Source organism: Crocodylus siamensis, chromosome 1, assembly GCF_052110815.1.
Source record: "Crocodylus siamensis isolate JL-2025a chromosome 1, ASM5211081v1, whole genome shotgun sequence".
In the NCBI taxonomy this organism is placed as follows: domain Eukaryota; kingdom Metazoa; phylum Chordata; order Crocodylia; family Crocodylidae; genus Crocodylus; species Crocodylus siamensis.
In genome coordinates, this window is record NC_143395.1 from 263,657,262 (window position 1) to 263,684,625 (window position 27,364).

General features: G+C 40.8%; 1 protein-coding gene across 7 annotated transcripts in view; it reads left to right on the forward strand.

Moving 5' to 3' along the window:
• The window catches only part of DMD (dystrophin), a 2,140,576-nt gene that overhangs the window by 947,020 nt on the left and 1,166,192 nt on the right, over positions 1-27,364 (forward strand). For all 7 annotated transcript variants that reach the window (XM_090061814.1, XM_090061802.1, XM_090061811.1 and 4 more), the window contains exons 21-24: positions 11,101-11,246; positions 12,323-12,535; positions 20,211-20,324; positions 25,637-25,792. In XM_090061814.1, the coding sequence (XP_089917940.1) occupies positions 11,101-11,246; positions 12,323-12,535; positions 20,211-20,324; positions 25,637-25,792 (629 nt within the window). The remainder of the gene's footprint in view (positions 1-11,100; positions 11,247-12,322; positions 12,536-20,210; positions 20,325-25,636; positions 25,793-27,364) is intronic.

Sequence of the window (27,364 nt, forward strand, 5' to 3'; positions counted from 1 at the left end):
AAGTAACAGTTTTCTTCATCAGATGAATTATTTAGTCTATAACAGTTATTCTCAACTTTTTTGTACCAGGGCCCATTTGTAAACATTGATGGCCAGTCTTGACCCAGCACCCCTCACTCATTACCCACTTCCCGCTCCTGCCCCCAGCCCCACCAGTGTGTGGGGCGGGGGTGGGAGGGAGTGTGAGCCTGGGGGGTGTGTGGGGCGGGTCATAGGGGGCTGCAAGCAGCCCCTTGCAGGCTGGAACTCTTGAGACCCTGAAAGGGAAAAGCTACAGTTTCCCATGTTTTTCTCCTTTAAAAGAAAATCCATTTTTGTTTGTGACCCTTTCATATATTCTTGTGATCCACTTTTGAGTTCCAACCCACAGGTCTATAAGGTGCAACTGTGCCCTCCCTTTTAGCTTCTGTGTCATTTTGTGTTTCTTCACCTTCCCAACTTTCCTTGCCCGCGTTTGTATTCTCCACTTACCCTAACTCTTTTGAAGATAGACTATAATTCTCCCCAGTAGTTAATGAGAGAGTCATTACTTGAATAATGTTGCTATAGCTCACAGATTGTGCAACTGGAATCTCAACAGAGGTTCCTAAAACCATGCAAACAGCCACTGCAACAATAAAAATCAACTTTCTAGATTTTACTTTGGCAAGTCATTTTATTTGTTTAGAGAACATTTTAAATATTGAATATTTTACATTGCCGTACATGAGATTTTGAACCTTAGGGTTGATATTGCATAAGACTCCAGTATCATTTTATAAGATTTTTTCAGACTAAACATTGTACATTTCAATAAGGGATGTGTCATGTAAATACCGCAAATGCAAGTGACATTTGAGAGTGTTGGCAGCTCTTGATGTGGATTTAAAAAAAAATATAACATTCAGTTATTAAAATATACAACATATATACATATAAAATAAGTCTTTGATCTAGTTTTGTATAGTTTTAGCTAGTTTTTATTTGAGTTCAAACTCTATTTTCAGTTAGAGGTAGATGAACAAATCTTTAATAAGTAATGTTGATGTAATATCATTTTTGTTATGTTGCATACTTTTTCTCAGTCAGTTGTTTCCCATTAAAGAAGAAAAACTAATTATCTTACATAATGAACTTTATTAGATAATGACTTTTTTTGAAAGTCCACTTTATCTTTTTTTTCTCCATGATTAATGGAAATTGCTACCAATGGAAAATAAATCTACATAACATCATGCACTAAAACAATTATATCTTTTTATTATATTGTTTCATTAGTGTAGGGCTGGAAAAACCAGCCTGCACCATTTCTTTTAGCATGGAGATACATCGGAGAAATAAAATTGTTAATGCACTTTCAGAGCATTCACAATGTTCTCCGCTAGTACCATGCAAGATTCTCAGACATTGCACTTTGATGGCTTCTGATGATAGGGAAAGAAAAAAGGTGTGTGGGAAACAGAGCAACACCATTCTTATGTAATCATCAGAAAAAGGAAAAAAAAAAAGCTCCCCAAGGGTTGGACTTTGATCAGCTTCAAGGACAAGTAATGAAATACAAGTAAAAATAAGAAAGTGTATTTCTAGGAAAGGAGTAGTGAAAAAATGTTGGTAACTCACATGGCATAGAAAGGTCATCGTTTCTATTTAACAAACTTTTAGTGCACATGTAGGAGCTTAGGGATAGTTCATTCAAGTTAGTTGCAAGAACATGACTCCATAGATTCAAATTTGCTACCTATCTTCCGCTGTTGCTATGAAATGATGAACAATGAATTTTCCCTGATTGTAGGGGGAAATTGTTTGGGAGAAGAGGATGTACAATGTCTTGATTGTGAGTAGAATAAAACTACTCATATTACTCACATTTCAATTCTGTTGGAGAAAAGAAATCAGTTAAAGAAATATGGCAAGAAAAGAGAAAGAGTCGTGTTCATTTGTTTGAAAAACTGTTTCCAAATGTTTAAATAACACTGCTTATTAAAAATGATAACATCATGTTGAATTTCTCAGTCGAACTCACACTTTCTCTTTCTCTTTGTGGTTAGGTAGCCCTCATCATGTACCATGAAAGTTTAAAAAAAAATAAGAAACTTATCCATATCACTGCTAGGCAGGGAGGTACCATATTTACTTGAAACAAGACAATCCTGAATTAAGACACCCCCCACAAAAATTACATTCTATATGTGGAAAAGTATATATTTTAAATATTATTTCATGTATAGAATCGAATCACTGGAAGGTTGTCTTAAATTCATCCCCACTGCATCAGTGGGGAAAGCAGTAGTAGGGGGGCATGTGGGGAAGCCAGTGAGGGTCAGGCAACCGGTGGGTGGCAGGTAGTGGGGTGGGTCAGAAAGACTGACCACTTCCCCCCCAACACATTACCACTTGCCCCTACTACTTGCCTCCCCTGCTGTTTGCCTCCCTTGTGCTTGCCCCCGCCCCAGCCAGCTCTGCCCCCCACTCCCCACATCCTCAGGCCCTATCTCCCTTCACTCCATCTCTCCCCCCACAGCCTCTGGCCCACTGTCTCCTGACCCCTCTGCTGCCCCCTCCACTCTTGCTGTAGTGCCACAGGCTCCATCCCTGCTCTGTGCTTGCTCATGTCCCAGCCCATCCTAGGAGCAGTGGCAGCAGTATAGCAGTTTGGGCCCTAGCTCCCAGGCCCAACCCAAGTCACCATGTTGTTGTTGCTGCTACTGTTACTGCTGCTTCTCCTATGCTGGACTGGGGCCAAAGCAAGTACATACTCTGTGCCCCAGGCTGCAGCAGCGATGGAGCCTGTGACACTAGAGCAATAGTAAGTGACAGACCAGAGGCTATGGAGGTGGGGCAGGGGAGCTGAGATTAGGTGGTGGGGGCAGGTGACAAGGGGTCAGGCAGAAGCTACAGATGCCCCCTCACTGCTCATACTCAATTCCAAGATGAAAGGCTTTATCCTCCATGTTAAGGGGGGGAGGGGGGAAGGAACTTGTCTTGGAATCAAGTAAATTCAGTATTATCACCTATTTTTAATCACCTATCTAGCAAAGCCCATATGCATATCCTTAAGTCTGTCTGTCCTGCAACATGCTAAGCAATGATTTTAAGCACATTATATAAATTATTGATAAGAGATTTACTTAAGTATGTGTTGAAAATTAAGCTAAGTGCTTTGTTAATTTGGGCCCAAGGTCTTAATTATCAATCCATTTTTTCTCTGGTGTTATCTGTTTAGAATTGTATCCGTGTAAGGAAATACACAGCAAGAGTATTTCAGTATTAAATGTTTCTCATGAAGTATAGAAACAGTACACAGCATACACATCTCCCTCAAGATTATATTAATTATTCCCTTCAATTAAACCGTATTGTTTATTACAATAAATAAAGAAGAATCTGTTTGATCAGACTGTGCAGGTAAATGAAAGGAAGATGTAGGGATGATTTTCAGCAGCTGGTAAAAACATTCATTTAACAGTGGACAGTGGCACTGACTCTTCAGATTTCTCTTGTGTAATATACATTTAATTGGATGCAGTGTACAGTTAAAGGACTTATACCACATAACCAGTAACTCAGGATAGACACTCTTCAGCCTAACCTGTAAAGCTCAGCTCACTTCTCAGTCCTATTGCTCTCCTCTCTTTGAATGTCTAGACACATGCTCCCAGGGTTTGGCCACCATTATTGGTCTGATAAAAATTCTTTCCTACTGATAAGAGGTGGAATGGAAGGAGGAATTTTCTATGCCTAGTAATAATGCAACAGTATTTTCCTGCTGTTATAAGAGGCACTACCTTTGAATATTTGAGAGCTACCAATTTGTATACTTTTTGTATTATTTCATGGGCCTGTAAATAAACTAGTGAATTAAAGAATCTAGTATCTCTTCCTGTCTGCTCCCAATTCAGTTTCTCATCTGATCAAGCCAGCATAGCAGACTTACACCTGTGTTCATATGAATATTTATGATATTGGGTCCCATACTGAATCCTAAATTAAGAAATTAATAAATATTATTATTTAAAATGTATTAAATGTATATAAAATGTAAAAGCGCTTATTTGTATATAGGTATGAATAGGAGTCTACTAAAGTTGAAGAGGTGGCCAGCCAATTTTGTGGGTAGATCCTGGGCAGGGCTGCCGCTTTCATGGGCTGAGCATGGTGGGGCCCCCACCATGCCTCTGATTGGCCCAGGGACCTGGAAGTCCTGCTGCTCCCCACAGATTGCCACAAGGCCCAAACCCACAGCTTAATTACCCTGATTAAGCCCAGGGAAGCCATTAAACCAAGTGTAATTAAGTGTGGATGAACAGCATCCCTGGGCTTAATCAAGGTAATTAAGCTGTGGTTTTGGACCATCCCCGAGTGATAGGCTCCATGATTTTAGTGAGCTTGCTGCAAACCGCACCCCCCCACCCCCCCCCAAAAAATAATTCCATCCAGCAGAGAGTTTTGGAGCATGCAGGATAAGCAGGAAGGCAGAGCGGGTGCAGGGCAGGGTTGCTCGCTGCAGGAAGCACAGAGGCTGCAGCATCCATGCCTCCTGCTGTGAGCAGCCCTGTGCCAACACACCTTGCTACCCTCTCTTCCTTTCCCTTTCCCTCTCCGTTATTCCCCCCTTCCCCCATGTTCCAAGACTCTCTGCTTGCCAGTGAGTTGTAGTTTGGGGAGGTTGGGGTTTTTTTGTTGTTTTTTGCAAGCGAACCCACCATTTTTTCACAGAGCCTGCTTAAATTCACAATTTCCACGAAAGTCATGCAATCATGAATTTGGTAAGTCCCTAGGTATGAATACATGTGCTTAGAGAGAAGTAGTTATTAGTGTTAGTCTGAAGTAGGCAGAAGGCAGGGCAGATTTGCCCTTCATAAATTAACTAAATCCAAGATACAGAGCATCACCTTGCATGACTGAGTTCAGTCTCACTAAAGCTTATATACTATGTCTCTGACATAGTATAAAGCGCAAATCTACCCTGCCTTCTGCATGTGTTTAGACATCCCCCTATATGCTATCATGACAGCAGGTATCTAGCAAATTAGTTCAAAGTTGTGCATTTTATAAGGGTTAGTATAATAGAAGCCAGACTCCTTTTTGATCTGTTATGTCTTACTTAGCTAACACTTGGTAATGTTAGGAGGGACTGGGAATAGGTATAGGAATTTGGATAGATGACAAACGTACTGCCAATGCACAGTACCCACTGCCACTATTTACAAATATGAAAACTATAACTCAGCTTTAGAATTTCCTTTCAAATGGCAAACTTTGAAATATATCGGGATCACTGAATCCTTGCTACAGTTCTCCTTTGGCCCCTGGCTATCATATTCTCCATTCAAGGAATGTCTTATGAAATGACATTTTTAAAGAAGGGATAAAACAGCTGACTTAGAAAAAATGTCCATTTTTGAAAGCGTCTTGGGCACTGAAGGTCAGGCATTAAATACAAGCTTCTTAAATATGCAGTTAGACACAGAAAGGGATTTTATAAAACATCTAAAAAGATTATTACTTGGTTCCTGTGGTGTTCATTGAGCTCTAGGAGTCTGTTCAGTTTAAAAATAACTTTGAAAATATTTTCCACAGCTGTCTCAGACTGATTGGGACTTTGGCTCCTTAGTTATTTAGTCACTTCTGAAAATATTAACTAATAACAAGGATATTATTCCTTTTAGACAGATAAATTAAATAATGGGCAACAGCAGAAAAGAGATCACATCAAAACAAGAACCAAAAAAATATATAAATCTGTGGCTTCTGAAATACTGATATACAGTCTATTATAGAAATGTATTTATCCTAGTTAACAAGAAAACCTATTGTGAAAATACTGTCCAGCTTATAGTGAACAAAAATTTAAATACCTATGGCTTCACTGAAACGAGAAAAAGCTTTTTAAAGCTATGCTTAATGTTCAAACCAGTTTGCCAGTGGCTGATTCTAATCAGTATGTTTGATCCTGTTTGAGTTCTTATTTAGCCTCATGCATAATGGAAAACATAAATATATTGAAAACTGCTAGCTATGTTTATATGACTTTTCAGGGGGTTTTTGGGCATATATGAGGGAAGAGATTGACTTCTTTAAAAAAATATTATTTAAATATTAAAAACAAATTGTAAAAATGCAAAGGTGTGTGGCCATTCCTCTGGCTGATCATGGAATACTTGTCAGCAGCAAAAAAATCATGTCATCAGAGACTGAAACCCTTTTCTCCATGCCTCTCATGGGGTTACACATGTAAGACCAGCTGTCATCTTCCAGCTTGCAGAGGGCCCCCTCACTGCCCCAGCACAACACAAACTGGTCCACGTTTTGTTGCAAGGTGAAGTGTCCAAATTCAATTATAATATACACCTGGACCAGGAAGCAGAAGAATAGGAGGATGTCATCAGAGCTGGTCCCTGCAAACCATTTTTTGCAGCTTTTCAAAATCATCATCTCAGCCTGGCCCAGCAGGAAGTTGGCCAAGAAGATCAAGTTCCTCTTTACTGCTCAATGTAGGATAGAGAAGATGTACACAGTCTCAGAGAAGTTCATCCCTGGCATGCCAAAGAGGGTGCTTAGGGCAGCAAAGAGTGGATGCAGCCGGGTCCATTCCAGGAAGGCATGGAAAAGTCTTTCACCACCACTTCACAGAAAGGGCATGCTGCCGACACTGCCAGGACAAAAGTGACTGTGGCCTGATCTCCTTGCAGCAGCTATCATTGGAGTTTTCTAGTTTTCTTGGCTCTGGGTAGCTTGTACTTTGGTGTTGTTGCCAGTAGGCACTGCCTCCAAGTCTTTTCAGGGTGAGTGTTAAAGACATGGGCATGATGGACTTTGATTGCACATGTGTACAGTGTCTTCCCAGACAGGAGAAGATGGGAAGTGGTGGGATCTCAAGACGCATCCCACCACTGTTCTTGCTGGACACAAGGAGGAAAAGCAGAGTGCTGGGCTTGCCACTCTCATTGCTGTCCGCAGACGGAAATAAGCAGTGATAGAGGAGGTGTGTCTAGTGAGCTGCCATCAGGGAGGGATTGTTGTATGAAGAGGTAGTCTTCTAGGTTGGTAAATGCATCTGCAGGGGGGGCAGCTTTCTCTTCAGTCAAGAGGCACTAAGCAAAATGGACAGAGCTCAATCCAAGCTGGTCAGCCAGGGCTGTTGTTGAGAGCCAGGTGGACTGAGCTGAGTTGAAGAGGTGGGTCAGCTTGATGATGTGTGATCAGACCAAGGACACAATGAAATTTCTATAGACAAGGATTGATGACCTCTGCTGCAAAGCCAAGGGATTCTGCCACAGCTCTGGAAATCACAGATGTCTGCCCTAGGGTCTCAGTTGAAGGTTGACCTGCCAGGGCCAGGCAAGGCTGTGGTAGAAGAGCAGCAGAGTTTCTCAGCCAAGATGATCAGGATCCAGCAGGAACCATTCCCAATCAGTGTTAAAGTCCCCAGTCTGACTCAGGACAGCAAAGAGCAACCATTGCTAAGGGAGACATTCCCCACCAAAGAGCAGGTGCTGAAGGGTTTGCAAATGGAAGGAAGCCACCTTGCTTGCCAGGGTGTTTAGGCACAAGAAACTCCATGGAGCCAGTGGCATCCATTCCAGAACTCCATGAGGAGCTTCTGGAGCCTTTTGAGCAGGGTGTTTGGCGATGACACACCTGTGCTACAGTAACACCTATCAGGTTGTTGAAGAAGAGGATCTGTGTACATTAGGAGAGTCTGGGCAGGTGCCAGCACCACTGCTGTGTTCATGTCTCAGTCTCCTCACCAGGACCTTTCCAGTCTTTGGTTACATAGACTGGCAGGCCTAGGTAAATGCTTGCGGCTTGAAGCTATCCCAGCACCAGGACAGGCCTTCAAACAAGCCAGGGGGCTGAGCATCAGCCTGGTTTCCCAGCAAAAATGGGTCACTTCTGGCCATTTAATACAGGCTCAGGATGCACACTTGTAAGCTTGATTATACTCAATCAGGGACTGGACATCACTCTCACTGCTCACAGAAACAGTTGTGTCTTTGAAATACATTATCACCTTAACTGGGTAGCCAGTGGCAGGGGCTGGGGCTGATGGGATGGCCAGGCCCATCAGGTATTGCTGCAGTGCATAGAGTAGTGGCTTAATGGTTAGGGCATAGCGATTCTAGAGAGAGGGCAACCCTGTCAGATGCCTCTGCATACTAGGAACAGGGCATATAGCTTTCCATTCACCTTTAGGAGGCTTGAGATGTTATGGTACAGGACCATAATATCTCAAGTGGTTGAAGTGAAGACAGGTCCGAAACCAAATGCTTTCAGAGTCCAGAATAAGAAGTTTTTGGTGACCCAATGAAAGGAATTTTATGGATTCAGGGAGACATGGATGATGTTCAGGTCAAAGTGTTCTGTGGCTGCTATCAGGTCACATAGCAGAAACAAGCTGTCCTGGATGGTTCTGCTAGCTACTCAGTAGCTCTGTTTGAGGCAGAGCTTAACACAGGCTATAACCATTTTGAAGCAGTTGACCTGGGCTTTGCTCAGGATTTGTAATTGGTATGTAGGTATGATACCAGTCACCAGTTTTTATTGTTACTGAGATCCTCTTTCTTGGACAGCAGCATGAGCACAGATTGGTAGCAACTGACCAGAAGGATCTTATTTTTGGGACTCTCCTGAAAGATGCACGGGAGGTCTAAGTCCAGCAGGGACCAAAACGTCTTGGAGAACTTGATGGGTTTTTGGGATAACTTTTTTTCAAGGCCTGGGGGATTCCCCATGGTGAGACCTTCAATGGCAGCAGTCAGTTCTGCCAGGGGTAGCTCCTGGTAAAACTCATCAGCCTCAAACATGGAGAGTTTAGGGAGCCCCTTGTGCAGGCATTGAATGGCCTCAGGGCAGGCATGCTTAGCTGTAAACATCTCCCTGTAGTGGCTAATGGCATACTGTAGGATCTCAGCAGAGACTGTAGGCACCTGGCCAGAGGGGTTGTAAGGTGACTGATGATACTTTGTTCTGCATGTTTTTTCTCTAGGCTGAAAAAGAACATGGTTGAGGCATCAGCCGCTGTAATTTCTTGGAAGTGGGCTCCAGTTCTTACACCCCAGGTCATAGCCTCTACCACTTCTCTTAAGTGCTTTATCAGGAACTTGAGAGAGAGAGTGACTTTGACTTCTTCAACTTTTATTATACAAATATTAAAAACAAATGGTGAAAGTGTGGCCCCCCCCCAGGGGCTGAGCATGAAACACTTGTTATCAGGAAAGAAACATCATGTCACCAGAGAGTGAACCTCCTCTCCCCATGCCCATCATGGGGTTGCACATGTAGGACCAGCTGTCCATCTTCCATTTACAGAGGGCTTCCTCAAAGGCCCAGAACGACACAAACTTGTCCATGTTTTGTTGCAAAGTGTCCAAATTCAAATGTGACTTGTGCCTGCCCCAGGAAGTGGAAGAGTTGAAGGGTGTTGTTGGAGCCAGCTCCTGCACGAGACAGAACTTTATGTAGAATAGGTTAACAGCACCATTCATACATTTGTATCTAGTTCTTAGCTCTATTCCAGAGGTATTCCTTTATATAATGGCAATACAATGTGCCTGTAGCCTGAAAAGTTGTTGTTGTCAACTTATACACTGTTGAGCTTCTACAAAAGTAGAACCCCGTTATTTATAAGGGTGAAAGATTACATTAGATTGAAATAACTGTGTTTCACATTATACCAAAATATGGATTAAGAAGTCTGTATTTCCTTCCTATATGTGAGCTATTATAAAGCAGTGTTTTCTTTTTTCAGTCTTTTGGAGTGATGCGTTCCAATGAATGATGTATTCTACAATGGGAATTGTTCCTATGAAATGTGTCAGACAGAATATTAATTTAATGAAGAAAATAAAAGTTTTTAAAAAGATAAATTTAACTAAAGAAATAAAAAGTCTTAGTAATATAAATTTAACTAAGTGGCAGTAAAAGTCTTAAAATAGTCCTACTGCTGTCAAAGGTGGAAGAGTTCTGATATTGTTTTCATAAGGATGTTAATGGAGACTGGAATTTTGGGAATAAAAAGTTCTCCCAAAAACCCATTTAATCACAATCATAAGTTATTTTGATTTTCAGAATTATAAATGATATATGTACCTCAATTTGTGAGTACTCAATGAAAGACAGTTTAAAGGGCTCAGCACTTTCTGAAAATCAGGCCATTTTACATTGTTTCAAGATGAACCTTCAAAACTTGAGGCATTTAGAATAATGAATCACCCTGAAAATCTTGTCTAAGCTTTATTGGTCATTGTTTTATGAGAATATCATCAAGATAGAACTTAAAGCATTATTTAAATATGTACTTTATCAATGTTACATTTTGTGCAACTGTGAAAGTTTTTTAAAATGCTTTAAAAGGCCTGCATATTGGGGGCACAATAGATATAGAGCAGTTTCATTGTGTTTTAGTTCCATAGTATAGTATGATACAAATTGGAAAATATTTTCTTTCCAAGTAGTTGTGTTATTCATTTGTGATTTCTCAGGGACTGCAATGAAAACTTTTGTTGGGGGCAGAAGGGAGCAACTATACTAATGAGTTGCTCGTATCTACACCAGATGTTGTCTATTTGGGACATCTGTAATGTCAGTTTAATGGGCATAGTCTAATAAAACTCAACTTCAATTTCTCTTTACGTTAATGTTATAAGCTTTTAACAGATGTCCTAAGAAGAACATTTTACTTCTAACAAATACGTTAAACACACTAACATGAGCTATAAAAATGGTTATGACCTTTCTTACAGCAGTTCTGAAAGTTGAACTTAAGTCCCCGTAACACAAAAAAAAAAATGCAACTTAAAAGGAGTTTGCCCTATAGTTGATTGCCCTATAACTACAAACTACCATACCACACCAGAATTAGTGAGTGAGTCAAAATAGAGCAAGCCCAAGATACATTATGCATCCTAATTATTAGGACGAATTAATGAATTATTAAAAAATATTCTGCTTCAACACCTGTTTGGATATATGTTTTAAAAATCTGGTGAAATCCTGGTCCTATTGAAATCCCACTGATTTTAATAAGGCAGTTTTTTACCCAAAGCACTGTTATTAATGATACATAAATAAAGTGTGATGTGGTTTAAATGTCTTCCTTTTCTCCCCCATTTAATGCAGTTTTTGACAGTATGCCTCCTGCACACTATAAGGAGACACTGAGCACTATCCTTTTGTGGATCCAGCAGTCAGAAGCCAAACTTTCTATACCTCAGGTTACTGTCACTGAATATGAAATAATGGAGCAGAGACTCAGGGAGCTAAAGGTAAGTTTACAGAGTAGATTAAAAAAAATGCTAATTGAAAAACACAAGGAGAGGGAACCTTAGCTGCTCTGAATTATCATAATTCCATGACAATTTAACCCAAGGGCTTTAGAGAGAGGCTTAAGGACTTAGCCCAAGGGCCTGAGAGAGAGGCTACTTACTGATGATGACACGTTGTAAATTTTAAAGAAAAAAACACAATGGTTGATTTTTGCCAGTTAAATACTGGGAAGGTTCTGAACACCTTTAGGAATCACTTTTGCATCTCTGCAAGGGAAATGAAAGATTCTCACAGAGATATTTATAGTTATTAAACATAGATTTGGCTTGTTTTATTTCCCAACGCATACAAGAAAACACTTATTTGTGCTATGAAAAATACCTGGCATATACTTTTCTCCTCCCAATTCTCCCAACTCCTGTCAAGTCTCCAAGCAAAGACAGATGTCGGATGAGTTTTGCCAGTGGGCATAAAGCTTCTCTGCATTTGGACTTCAATATTGTTTTATTATCCACTAGCTAAAGAGTATAGTGTTTGATACAGCTGCCAATGAAAACATGGAAATACAAGGAAGAAATACTATCTGCTTTTACAAGTAAAATTTTAAGTAAAGATTTCACAAATTTTCTAACCAGTATATAGATTAAAAAATCCAGATATTTAAAAAATATTTGAGAAATTATTGTTCAGCTACATCTCATCTCCATACATTTTTATTGATCAGACTTCCATTTTGAATGAAAGTATAATTATTAGGGTCATAATGAGTTATTTAATAAAGCAGGCAATGCCTTGACTTGTGTGATGGGGAATGTATGTAGATAATTCATATTAGCAAATATATGCATTTCTTATTAAGTAGACAGGATAAAGATACAATTATATTTAGTATTTGGTATGCCATTTTTTGTAAATTAATTATTAGTAGAATTGTTTTATACATGTTTGTAGTAAATATAACAGACTTAGAATTTATAAGTCTTTGCTTTAAAATGTTTCACTGTATCTGAAAAAAAGAAGTGTGTTGAAAATAGCATGGCACATTCCCAATTTTATATCACATTTCGTATCACAGGCTTTGCAAAGTTCTCTGCAGGAACAACAAAAAGGCCTAAACTATCTTAGCACAACTGTGGAAGAGATGTCCAAGAAAGCCCCTGCTGAAGTCAGTCAGAAATATCGATCAGAAATTGAGGGCATCCTTGGACGTTGGAAGAAATTATCAGCTCAGCTCGTGGAAAATTGCCAGAAGCTTGAGGAGATGATGACCAAGCTCCAACAGTTCCAGGTTAGCAGGATTTCTTTCCGTCATTCTCCACTGTTAAACTATCTTACAGAATCCAGTGGCATAGGAAATGGCACAGCATGCATTTTTATACATCTCTTCAAATTCTTGGAGAGGAATAAGACATAAAGGTGGAGTCTGCAGTTGATTCATATGGGTGAGATTGTTATCTGGCTTTGTGTGTTTAAACAAAAATAAATGTATATAAACATTTCTAGACTTTTGACAGTTGCTAGAATGTTAATTGATTGGCATACAGATGATCCATTTCATAGATTATATGTATGAAATCCTTACTAAAGTGATATTGATAATTGGTTATTAGTTGAGTTCAACTGAATGAGGATTTTCCGCTAACTTCTTACCTTTTGGCTATTTTTGCTCATTTTGAAGTCAGATTGATTACTGAGTGGGAACAGAATCAGATCTCCAGAGATCAAATCTTTCAAACATTTATGCATGAAAGCAACATAAACTGTGTTGACTTTACTGGGTCTACTTCTATTGTTGATGATATCACTCCGTATATTGTGGTAGCATATTGACATCACCAGTCAAGTATCAGGATTTTCCTTCTAGTAAGGATATATTATCCATATTTGTTTGTAAACCACCTATTCCCACATGTTTTATCTTAGATAAATATAAAAATAGGAAGGGAACACTTCTGAATCTATATGTTGTGACGTGAAAGATGTAAAACATGAATTCTTGACATATCTTATGAAGACTGTTTACGTAACCCTTTTGAATAAATTTATTCCTCTTTCATTTTTATGTAACCTTAAAGTTTACATAAGGTTGCATCAAAATGTGCAAAGTATTTTGAACAAAGTACTTTATACTTCCATGAAAATGATCATTTAAATACTATAAAGGAGAGGCAATGAAAGTGATGAAGGTTGAAGTCCTGAAGTCATACTGAGAGCTAACTGTCATAAAATAGATTCCCACAGTGTTCCTTTTAGAATGATGAGTATTGTAAATATATGAATATCTTTGGCCTTGGTCTTTAAAGTAGAATATGATTCATTATTACTTTTATATTATAGCACTTAACGCAGTAGGTTATGAGCTGACTGCTGTTTCCTGGTGAATCCAACACAATCCTCTGAGCAAGAATAAATGATCTGTCAGTAGGGTTTAGATGTTTCTGCATCCCAGTTTCAGCAGAGATAATCCCAGTTGAAAAAGACCAAAAAATTCATTAATCACATTTGTTTTGATATTGGTCAATGTTTTAAGTAAACAAAAATGTGAAAGATAATGATTATATTATCGCCAATACAGCAAATTTGCAATCACCACAAGAGTTGAAAAGCACTAAAATGCAGGTTTGTTTTGCTTGGTAGCACTCTTACCTTCAAGACAGAAAGGTAAATTGGGGAACAGGAGAGGAATACCAAAGTTTGGTTTTTTCTTACTGTAGTATAATGAAATGTTAGCAGATGTATTTAATTGCTAACTTTGAATCCAAGTGCTAATTAGACTGGCTTCTTATGCATTATTGCTGACTTTTTCGGAGAGAAGTTAAAGAAGATAACACTGCCACCCCTAAAAAGAGGTGGTGATAAATCTCAGGATGCTGAACAGTATTACCTTACCCAGTAAAATATATATTTTCAAAAGCTATGTGAGCTACAGCTGAATACAAAATGACTGCTCTGTTAGTTCTTGCAGTCATTGCATTACTAGGATCACTGGTAGTATGCAATACTTTAAAAACTTACTGGTTTTGCAGCCCTTGAGTATAGTTGGAATGTTTAGTTACCTTCAAAATTCTTGCTTTGGTAATTTCTTTGCAATTGTTTCTTAATTGAGTATGCCATAAACGATATGTTCAAATCACTACTGATCACAGGTAAAAATTATACTTAGGGCCAGATCCTATCTTATCTATTAGACATCTAAGTGGCATTTAGGCATGTAAATACAATCTTCTTCCACCCTCCTTCAGTCATTAAACAGCTGTTAACACATCTACTTGTGTAACACGCCTTCATTTTAGCCTTAAAGTTGTCACAGAAAGCATCAAGAAGACAACCTTCTTGGTTAATAATTTTTCATGAACTTGAGCAGGGAGTGGTAGGATTACACTTAGATGTCTAAATGCCACTTAAATCTCCAATAGGTGAAATTAGGTAAGGCCCTTACCTGTGCCAATTTCAGAATTCAAGCCTTTTTCTGTTGTTCTAAAATAGTATTTGGAGTAATCCTTACATTATTGATCATCATGTGTTTATATCTCTGTTTTTTCTCATTAGTGAACAATGCTTAATCCATGAATGTTAAGAATTAAATTGTCCTCATAAAATCTGATTTTAGACTACTTTTAACATTGAGAACAAAGTAGAGAAGCAGTTACATTAAATAGCTCCTTTGACAATTGCTATCGTAAAATATATTCATCACTGTTGTATCATTTACTTTTGTTGATTAACTTATGCCTGGTGGTATAAAACATATATGCCCACATATTTCAGGGGTGTAGGTTGTAGCTATGTTGGTCTAAGGACATAGGCAGACAAGTTTCTGTGAGTAAAGAACTCATCTCAAATAGTTGGTCTAATAAAAGATATTGGATTTACCCAAAGAACCTTGTTTGCCCACACACACACACACACACACACGTATATATGTATGTGTGTGTGCATGAAGGTCTTTGTGTGTGTAACTATGTATGTATATGTATTTTAATATTATAAATACCTTTGTCTGTCTGTCTGTAATGCTTTATTCGCACTCTGATTAGTTGTCTTGGAATCCAGAGTGCTTTGCACAGAGATACACGGCGAACCACCACCATGATAGTAGGGATTGAGGGGTTGGAGCAGCACTCACCTCACCCCCACCCCAGCTCCTACTCCTTGGAGGCAGAGGGAGACAGCAGGGACCAGAGTGCTGCCATGATGCTTCAAGGCGGCAGCAGTGTGGGGTGCTGGCAGAGCAGTGCTGGCCTCTCCTTCCCCACATGATGGAGCACCACTATGACAGCGGGAACTGAGGGGTAGGAGCAGGGTGGGGGCAAGGCCAGCAGTGCTGGCCTCGCCTCCCTCCCGTCCATGCTCTTTGGAGCCAGGTGCTGGAGGGCCCCCACCAACAACAGCTGGTAGGGAGGGGGAGGCAGTGAGGAAGAGGGGACGGAGGGTGGGAGGCGGGAGGAGGAAGAGGAAGTTATGAGTGGCAGCATATCACTAGACATGGCTGCCCACTGCTGCAGTGTACCCAGCCCCGGCCGCTGGCCACTGCCCACCACTGACCGCATGCAAGCTCCCTTCCCCGCCATTCCTGGGAGGCAGTGGCATGGGGTTGAATGGCAAGGTGTGAGGGGGTGCACGGGCTCACACCCAAAGCAGCAAGGGGGGAACTGGACTCAAAACAATGAGGGGGAGGGGGAGAATGTGCCCTGACCCAAAGTGGTGGGGGGAAGAGCGGGGAATGAGCCTGGGCTTGAAGCGGTGAGTGGGGAAGGGAGGGAGCAGGCCTGGACCTGAGGCAGTGCAGGGGAAGGGGGGGAAGCCACACCCCTGACCCATGGGGTGTGTGTGTATATATACACATATAAAGTATGTATGTGTATGTGCATGTAGGTCTTTGTGTGTGTGTGTATACACACACACACACACACACACATACAGCAAAGGCTTTGTTATCTGGCCCCCTTGGGGAATGGGGGGTGCTGGATAACAAAATATGCCAGTTAATTGAGAGGTCTGAACCGGCATCTTTGCCTGTTTGGGGTGCCACTTCTCCCACCATGTTCAAAGTGTCGCCACTCCTCCCGCTGCATTGCCGCCCCTCTTGTGGGCCCCAAAGGACAGGGAGGGATGCCCTGTGGAGTCTGCTATGCCCTGGGCCATGGAGGTTTGGCAGTGCAGGTTGCTTTGCCCTGGGCCATGGGGGCTCGGCAAAACTGCAATTACCATGGTGGGCACTTCCAGGTTTGCTTTTACTTTACAAGCTGGCATGCCAGTTAATAGAGCATGCCGGCTTGTAAGATGCCAGTTAAGGCAGCTTTTACTCTGTGTGTGTGTGTGTGTGTGTGTGTGTGTGTGTGTGTACACACACATATATATACACATTAAAAGCTGTGTATATATACACATGGGTGTATACCCCCATGGGTCATGGTCTGGCTTCCCCCACTTCCCCCTGCCACCTCAGGTCCGGACCTGCTCCCTCACTTCCCTGCCCACCACTTCAGGCCTGAGCTCATTCCCATATATATATTAGGCCTGTGCAAAATGGCTAGTATTCACTTTGGATTTAGACGATTCAGAAGGCAGTGATTCAATTCAGTCATTCGAATCACTGTCCTGAATCAATTAGACCAAATCTGATTCAGAGATTCAGCTGTCTCTGAATTGGCTGAATCTCCAAATTGAACAAGCCCCATCTCCCACCCGCTCTCCCAGCCCTGTCAATGGCTGCTCTGCCTGGCCCCAGAGTCCCGGCACTTAAAAAATACAAACAAAAAAGCCCCACATTCACTGGCCAGGTGGTGGTGGGGGAAGCAGGTGGTCCCTGCTGCCCCATGCTGCATGGGGGCGCTCTGCCATGAGCCCCCAGAAGCCCCGATGGCTGCTGCAGCATCCAGTGAGTGCGGGGCTTTTTTTTTTCTTTAAGTGCCGGGCGGGGCGGCCATTGATGTGCCTGGGACAGTGGACAGGGCTCAGGGGACACTCACAGGGGCTGGGGGTGCAGGCAGAAGATGGAACCTGGCAGGGTCTCCCCCATGATCTCCCTCTCCTGTAGCCTCTCCCCCTTGCCCCCTACTTACTTGCACAGAGTCTAGGTCCAGCTCCCTGCAGTGGTGAGAGGGAACTGCCCAAATCTCTAAATCTCCTATGAACCTTTTCTGAATCAATTTGGAGGGTTTGGATCACTTCAGACCTTTTTATTGGTCTCCTGATTTGATTTGGATTCAGAGATTCAGCCACCGAATTGGGCTGAATCTCCTCTGAATCGAATCAGCAACCAAAGCTTTGCACAACCCCATTCTTTATATGTGTATGTCTGTATGTGTGTGTGGGGGGGAATGTTTATATGTATATATGTATATATCTATATGTATGTATCTGTGTGTGTGAGATGGATAGATAGATCACACACACACACATTATACACGCACACACATATATATACATTATTAGAACATAGAATGATGTATAGAGGCATTACTGTATTGAAAAAGTAAGTGTGATTCTATCTGAGAGTTAATTTCTCTTAAACTTCATCATAATGGTGATATAGTTTGGGGGATCCTTTTTATTGCTTTATTGAAGACAGTGAAAATGACTGGCTTCAAAGTTGTATGTGGCTTTCATGAACACTGACTTGACTTTTTTTTTTTTAAGAGAGTCAAAAAAGAATTGCAATCCAACAGTTTTCAACTTGTATGCTATGTTTCATGGGGTCAGGAGGAGAAACCAGCTGCATTTCTCTCCTACTCTTTTCTTCCCACCCCTGCCTTTTTTGTTGCAGTGTTAATGTTCTAATGGTGTTACAGTGCTAATTGAAATATATGGGTTGCCATTTTGTTCCCATATGGTCACCTAAGTGCAAGTTTTTTAGCTGTTACCATGAACAAAGTAACAACAAGAGGCTTTGTTACCTTAAGAGGTGATTTCAACAGACTAGGCTTGCTGTGTGGGGTAGGCAACTAGGTGAAGTCCAGTTGCTAGAAAGCAAGCAGACCAGAAACAAGGATAGGAGCTACAGCAAAAGAGAGGAGTCTGGCCATTAAGAAAAGGAGAAACCCTATGTGTGGCTAGGAAGCCACATGCTAGGAAGGGCTTGTATTTTGGGGCATATAAGCCCCACTGCTGGAGAAAAGCAGTCAATCTGGCCCCGCTTGCGACAAGGAGAGGAGCTCCTAGGGAGAGTGGCTGCAGGAAATAGGCCCACAGGCACCCAAGCCACTCAAGAGAGATGGAAGGAGAGAGCTAAAGGTAAAATATGATTTGCAGTGGGGTGGTGACCCAGAGTGGGGGTGATTTTTAGTTTCAAAGCAGTTTGCTTATATTTTTGTTGTGTTTACGTTTAACCAGAAAACTAGGTTGTAGCTATGGGGATGGTTTGGAGGCAACAGGGGCACCTGGGGGGCACTTAGCATAAAGTCCTGTAAAGAGCCAGGACCTCAAGGGGCTGTACAGTGAAAGAGTAGCCTTACCTGGGGCAGGATTAGGTAGCAGCCTTGTTTAGGATTGGGAAACCAGCAGATGGGAAGGAGAGTTAGATAGGGCCAGGGGCCCAGAGCACATGAGAGTAAGGCAGGGCTGAGACCCAGGAGCCAAGGTCCAAGGCACTGGACCTGGGCTGAGGGGTGCATCCAGATAAAAAGGGCCAAAGCTTGGAAGACTAGGGCCCAGGCAAAAGTTTGGGGCTTAAGGGGCCAAATGTTGGGTCAGGGCCAAGGGGCCCCTTCTGAAGTGCTGCTGAGTAATACCTGAGAAGTATGGGTATGGCTTTGGGGGTGGCAGAAGGCTATGATGGTTGCCCCTGTGGTGACTTATAACCCAAGACACAGATAGGGCCACAGTGATTTAGTGTCTGAGGGGCAGGACTGGTGCCAGCCGGGCACAAGAAGTTGTGGTGAGGTGAACTGGGGCAACCTGCATAAGGGTTATAATATCCATCAAGATGTGGCAGCAAGGCAAAAAAGGAAGAGTACCCTGAAAGGCCAGAGTAGTACAGGTATAGCTTAGAAACCAGGGAGCATCACAGTCAACCTCAGAGCCAGTTCTGCTACAAGGACCCTCTCATGTTTTAGTCTCACTGGTTGAGTGGTTATGGAACTTGCCAATGAAACTGGACACCTAGGGTGCTAACAGACCTGCACTTCCCACTGTAACTCATGGCACTTCGCAGAAAGTGCCATGAGTTACAGTGATTCCCCAGACTCAATAGACATGCACTGTTGAGTCTGTGTGGTTGTGGGATTGAGCTCCATTTTTGAGTGACTGCATATCTGCAGTCTAAAGCTCATTCAGAGAACTTTATTTAAAGCAACCCTGTCATCATTTTTCAGTGTGGGGACGCTGATGCATGTGACAGTCCAGGTGCTTTAGAGTAGTGGCTCTTGGAGCCATGAGCTTATGTAAGGTCTGACTGAGGACTGAGATCAGGATTCCTGCATACCTCCTAGCTGATTCATTTTGTGCCCTCCAGAGAATCATGCAGCTTGCTCTACCATGGTTAACAAAGCAAGTGTAGGGCTTCTGCTTTATTTTGCAAGGACATTTTTTGCATACTGAGCTCTGCCAGTTAATGAAACAAGTTGACCTTACAGAACTGGCAAGTGCAAATAATTTGAGAACTTTAACAAGGTGGGATATATATATAACTGTCTCTGTGCATGTGAAGTATTATTATTATTGTTGTTGTTATGTAAGAAGCTGAAGCCAAGGTTCCTGTATTGCTTACATTGATTTTGTTTCTGTAACTTATTAATGTAAAGGGAGCTGTTCATTCCTGAAACTGAAATAGCTCAGAGAAGAACTATCAGAATACAGGCCAACAGCAGTCCCACCAAAAAGTGATTTTGATTGTTTGCAGTTTCAGACAGCTTTAGAATCTCCAAATTAAATTGTGATAACGTTGTTGTAGTGCCATAATGAGTAATATCACCACCAGTCACTGTCTGTATGATACAATAACATATCTTTCTGATAAACAGAATGACACTAAAACCCTGAAGAAATGGATGGCTGAAGTGGATGTTTTTCTGAAGGAAGAATGGCCTGCCCTTGGTGATTCAGAAGCACTGGAAAAACAGCTTGAACAGTGCACAGTAAGTATTTCTAATGTGATTGCTTGTTGTGTGTGTGGCCCTAGTTGAATAGGCAGGTTTGTATAGAACAAGAGTTGAGCCAGACGAAACAGACAAAACTGGAAACGTTTCATCCCAGGGACATGTGTGCTTCTTGCACTTTCTTGTCTGGAATGTTTCAAAATGTTGCAGCCTGCTCTAGTGCCAGAACATGTCTGCTACAGCGACCTGCTGCTCTACTCCTCGCTCACACCATCACAGGGGCAGGAGGTAAAGGGGAGAGAAGAAGGCTGAAGAGCAGAGGTAAATGTGTTAATGTGTTACACAAATTGCCAATTGCTCAAATCACGAATGAGACTTCATAAAGGGGGATAAGGCAAGGTGCCACATTTATTGGTTACATGAGTTAGACATAGACGTTCGGACACACCATTCATACAAACACACACAAATCATCATACACATCATTACACGTGGGCATACACATACATAAAACAAACATTTCATCCACACATACACCAGATATAATTACCAGCAATAGTGGCTCAATATCAGCCCAGAGTTGCCAACCCGGGATCATTGAGTAGATGATGAAGTTTGAAGATAACAGCTGGAGCGGAGTGAACAGATGCACCTGTGCTCCGATGAAACAGCAGTAGAGAAAAAGACTCACCCAACTTGGCATTTTCAAAGTGTTCTTTTATAGGGATTGGCATCTGTTGTTTCAGTGCTTTGGGGTTTTTCCGTACTCAGCTTCTCTTTTTGCAGTTGTTCTTCATTTGTCTTCAGCTTACCTTTAACCTTGGACTGTTCTTGTTGCGCATCTGATAGAATTTCTTATGTTATCTCCTTTCTGCCCTCGAGCTTCAGAGGGATTCTTCAGCTGTTTGTTAGTTAGTTAGTGGCTGGTAACTTACATTTGGCACCTTGTTGCTTACAAAAACCGTTAAACCTTCTTCTCCTGTCTCTATGCCATTCTCTCACCATTCACCCTTTTACACACACTCATACATAAAGGCTATGTGAAGTTCATTCACTTATGTCAAGCAGAAGGATACAAAATGGAGTTTTCAAGTTGCTTACAGGACAAGACTAACATGGTTACATTTCACTGTTATTACACTCTGTGTTAACATCAGCTATATTAGTTCAGTTCATGCTAAAATGGAGGGTCCCTCTGCCATGAGAAGTCTGACAATCTGATCCCAGTCTCCTCTACCACTCCCTTCTCCCTCTCAGAGAGCATTGGACTGCAGAGCCTATCTCTGATGCCAGCAGGGGTCCCTGAAGTTTTCAGGAATCTGGCAGTAGGGGACATTGTGGGAGAAGTAAGTAGCCCCAGCTCTGGCAGGTATGTGGGTCCAGGAATGTGTGAGGGTGACCCAGCAGTGCCCCAGGTCCCAGAGCATGACCAAGTGGCTATAGACCTAGCAGACTATCTACCTTAATTGACTCATCTGCCCATCTACATGAACCAAGAAGTAAAACATCATAAAATAGAACTTCGTTTCAAGAGGTCCTATTTTGGAGTCTTTCAGCCACTTTGGGAACATTTCAAAGGGCTTTTAAACATGTCCAGCTGGCCCTCTGTAATGTTTGAAAGGTATTTGAAGTATTTTGTTACACGTATCCACACTACAGGTTTTTTATCCTCTCCAAAAATAAATTTAAATCTGACTGTGCTTTGCTTTTGTTTTCTTTCATTTATTCAATTGGTAAGAACCTCTCAGTTATCTGGTTTTGGAGAAAATGCTTAAAAGGGGTTAGGGTGAGAGGCTGAATATACCAAAAAGAGGCCGATACAGTGTTACTATATCATTACAGTATTTCTAGCGTGGGTAGAACAGGAAAGACTGCCATGAAAATTCTTATACTATTACATTCTTGGAGGGAGTTGGGGTGGGGAACTTTCTTATCATTTGGAAAACACCTAGTATTTATATACTTGTGCAAATTAAATTATAAAGAATAATTAGCATTTAGGATGACCATCTCTTGGGAACAATATATTTATTTTCTACTTTTCTTCTTGTAACAATGTTATGATAGCTTGTTATTTAGGCAAAAAGAGTGACAAAATTGGCTGTTTTTCCATTACACAGTTGCACCTTTTTTAGGCAGTCTGAAATAAAGGTGGCAGGCTGCACAGACAACAGCAAAAAAAGAAACATGCATTTAAGAATGGCCCACGAGTACACTCACATTCTGCAGCATCAGGAAAATGACTGACAGTGTGGCCAAAACAAGCACATCTTTGGTGACAATTTTTCTGGTAGACATTCAGCTGCCATGGGATGGGTATAGTAAACATACTTAAACAGATAAAAAGAGCTTTACTTATGAGAGTTCCTTCACTCCTTTGGGCACAGGGAGAATGAAAACATCTTATTTATACAGTAGTTCCATGATTTCCCTACTCACAATATTTAGAAACTTTGCTTGCTTTACAAACAGAACTTGTATATACTTCTTAAATAAAAGTAGTGTGCCCCGTGGCATTTACAGGCTATGCTGGATGTGTCAGAAGTATGTATACCTGAATTGTGAGCATTGTCTGCAAGCATTCTCTGTAGAACATACAGTTTTCAAAAACCCAGTCAACCCCTCCCAAAGACCTTAGTTCTAGCATTTTTAGAAAATAATTTTCTTGTTTTCAGAGGTGTTAAATATCTACTTCTCTTATTTAAGTTAGTGGACACATTTTTTCAGATGGGAAGTTTTTGACATCAGGTCTTATATAACTTGTTCAAAATATACTTCACACGTCTATTGACACACACAATTATGAACAAGAACTCTTTTTTATAGACACTGTAGGGTACATATATTAACTTGCTCACATTTTGTACAAAAAGCACACACTTTATAAACATTAGGGGGGAAATGTGACTTCACTATTATCCAATTTTCTGAAAACCATCTATTTGGCTTACTGAAGACTCTGCATGTATATTTATTGTCTATTATGTAATTTGTGCCAGAAGAGCTTTTTGATGTACCTATTATTCACTCATTATTTATAGGCTGTTCTGACTTCACCGGAAGAACTTATGAGGACTATGAATTATATCCATTATTCCCACAAAAATTATAATTCCAGGGTTGTTCCAGTAGTGTTATAGCATCATGAAATATTGATATTTCTATCACAGGGTTTACAAACTCTTCTGACTATCCCAACCAAGGTTGTAAGTGCAAAGAATTTTGTAACCTTTAATAATCCATATCTATTTGTTTAATGAAATTTATAAACTCTGTAAATGCTTTGGCACAGAGAGTAGACTTGTGAAACACAAACATTGAACTCCCAGAGTTACAAACTCTTGAGCAACTTTCTATGTTTCAAATTACTCCTTCCTTATAAGCTACATGGACAAAATCTTATCTTTTACTGGGCACATCTACATGTGCTATTAATATTATAAAGGCTTACTATGTGATAAAATACTGTGCAGTAAGCCTCCCCTGGGAGCACATCTATACATGCTCCCTGTTGGGAGTAAATCTGCTCCCAAGGGGAGCAGCCTGGTACAGGGCTACTCCTATCCTGTTCTGGCTCCCTGCAGCAGCCAGGGGGAGCTCCAGGCTCCCCAGAGTGTTATCCTGGGGGCTGACAGGGAGCATTGGGCTAGTCCCCATGCACATAGGGCCAGCAGAACTCTTCCAGCTGCAGTGGCAGCTGTCTTCTTGTCCTGTATGCATTTGGAGGTGTCCTCATGTGCAGGGAACTGGGAGACAGCTGCTGCTGCAGAGCTTTCCTAGCCGTCTGCACATGGGAACAAGCCCCGTGCCCAACTTGGCTTTCCACACAGCTGGGGGCTGGCCAGGAACTGTCCCACTTCTGGGGAAGCTTCCAGGTAGCCCCTGGCTGAGCAGGGATTTCCCTGAGCAGCCTGGGACTGGCCAGGAGCTGTCTGATCCTGGGGCAGGTTCCAGCCAACTCTGGGCTAGGGAGGGAAATCATCATCCAATCCAAGGCTGGCCAAGAGCTATCCTGCTTCTGGGGCAGGTGCCAGCCACCTCCAGACTAGATGCTGCCCCAGAAGCAGGACAGCTCCTGGCCAGCCCAAGGCTGCATGGGGAAATCCCCGCCCAACCTGGAGCTGGTTGCAAGCTACCCCAGAACCATGTCATGTAGATACACCACTCTGTTGTAAACTCTGTAGGTCCACTTTCCTGAGAAATTTCCACCATGAAATTTTTTTTCTGGGGGACTTCCGAATCTGTAAGATCTTTCTCCAGAAGAAATTGAATGAATGTTTGTACACTCCTAGTTCCACTGGGAAAGTAGCAGTTCTCCTGGTAGAAACATAATGTCTGTATGTGATCTGAGTTTCTAATCACTCTCTCTCATTTCAGGTGTTCTCTGCTCTACCTTTCTTTTCTGTTTTTTCTCCCCCAATTATGCCTTCATTTCTTTTTTCATATTGCATGCAATGTTTGATAGAAACCCTTCTTCCAGATGTCAAACACTCCACATTCTTTTCCTAGGACCCACTTCTTTTGCCTTGCTTACTGTTTTTGACTTCTCCTCTTCAATTTATTCCTTCTTATTAGACTACCATCTCTCTAATGCAACACATTTTTGTTTGCTTTAAATATCATGCCATCCTCCCTTAAATATCTTTTTTATTTCTTTACGCTTTGGGTGTCAAAATGAGATTGTAAATATTGGGGCTTTTTTTTAGCTGTTTGTTTGAATATAAAAGTAGTTTTATGATACCTTCTTACTGCCTACTACCCATCTTAGGTCACTAATTTAAGTAAATACAGGACTGGGGCAGGCTTAAGGCTGGGCTTCATTCCCTTGTGCAATTTAAAACAGCCTTTGGACTGATCCAATTTACATTTATATAGTTACAGCCTCAGGGCCAGCTCAGTATCTGGAAATAACATGACCAAAACCTGAATTTGGCCTCTATCAGAAGGTAACTTCCTGGAATCACCTCTACAGGGACAACTATTTGATAGTCAAGCAAGATATCTTTACAATCTATTTGTATCATGAACATGAGAAAAAAAGGTACTAACATGGCTCAGAAGAAGCCCCATTTCTCTCTTAACCCATACTACATTATAACATTGTATAAAATTTATTAAGAGCAATTAAACACTGAAGGTAAAACTATTTTATATCTTTCATAGAAGAACTAATCTCATAAACTAATTAAAGGTTTCTCATTCTTCCACTCTATGTATTTTACATAATGTTATATACGTTGATTGTGGTAAATTCAGTTCAAACCTACACCGATTATTTATTTATTTAGAGATGGGATATCTACAACTATATTTTTGTATGCTGCTTGCATAAACCTCTGCTATTCCTTTAGGCCTTAGTAAATGATATCCAGACAATCCAGCCCAGTTTGAACAGTGTTAATGAGGTTGGAAAGAAGATGAGAAATGAAGCAGAGCCAGAGTTTGCTTCCAGAATACAGACAGAACTAAAAGAACTCAATGCTCAATGGGATCACATTTGCCAACAGGTACTAAGTCTCTTGCTGTGTCTGGCATTCTTTTAATTAACTTTCAGATTTTTCATTGGCATAAGTCCTCCCTTTCTTGGCATAGACAGTGAATGTGAGAAAAAAATCTAGACATTCCTGGTCCACGGTAATTAACCTTCCATCTTAGAAAGTTTATCTAGCATATAGAAATATGTGGGGAGTAGCTCTCTTAATCTATGTAATTCAGTCTTGCTATATTAATCATGGCTGTTGTAAAATTAGCTTTCTATGATCTAGATTGCTTTATCCAAAACCTTCTCAATTTACTAACTAATGAACTTCTGTATTTATTCAGTTTTCACTGAAAATTTATTTTTGCTCATTACTGAGTATAGTTCATTACACTGAATAAGAAGTCATAACACACTAAATTTTTACTTGTATTTAGACTTCAGTACCTTGACATTCTTTCTCTCTATCCATCTAGTTATCTAATTTAGGGCCTCAAATGTATGGCCAAAATGTGGATATAGATGTATTGGTAGGCCTCAAAAAGTGGGATGCTTCATATTATTTTACTATGGTCATGGTAAACCAGTAGTTTTATTTGCTAAGAGAGGGTATCAGGGAGTTAACAGTAGTCACTCCAAAGTTAAGGCTCTGTATAAAAAAGATAAAAGGATTAAAAGATCCTTTAAGGATTAAAAGGATTAAATGATAATCCTTTCAATTTAATGGTTTGTTATTGCGAGTATTCTATTCATGTTTCACCCACTTTAGCTTGTTTCTTGTTAAATCAAAGGTATTTTTCACTACATCTGTTTGTACCTTGTTTAAAAAAATATTAAAGATGCTCCATGCTTGCACTTTTTAAAATGATCAATGTACAAAAATTTAAGTACCTTGACTTTCAGAATGAGATTTTGGCCCCCATGTCCTCATACCTCTCCCCATGTTATTGGGTAATAGCTATAAAATGTCATTCTGCTAATTTTGTCATAAGTCATTTATTCTACTTTTATCTCAAGAACAACAACAAACCCTCTGCTGTCTTTCTTACCTCTTACCAGAGATAGCAATTTTGGTAATGATAGCTAACCAAGAAGAAAGAGTGTGATTAGAATAAAGAATGTCCTAAAATAGATCTAAAGATAAAAAGACATATATCATCCTATACTGTGCCTGTTCACAGACAAAAACTGTAGTAACATTCCTTAAAGAAGCAAGCCAAGGTCAAAATGCTTAAAGCCAGCCTTCACAAAATATAGCTCCATAAAGATACTTTTATAAAATGTTTATGAATGACATTCTGTGATGTGGTTTCCTGTGGTAGCTGAAGCCTGGATTCAGTGACTCAAGAGGTCCTTTTTAATTCTTTTTTCCAAAAAAATCTAGAAAAAAACAGATATTTCAAGCTGCTAGTTTAAAGGTTTCTGTTACTAAGATAAACAGTTTAGGTAGGGGAAAGAAATGATAATTGAAAAAGTAAGGAAGTCAGTAAATATTGTTGTCCTTATGTTATAAATAGAGGAATTGAGGCCTGGATTATAGAAATGAGTTTCTGTTTATGAAGTGGATTAATTATATCTGTCCAGAGTAAAAAATTAGTAA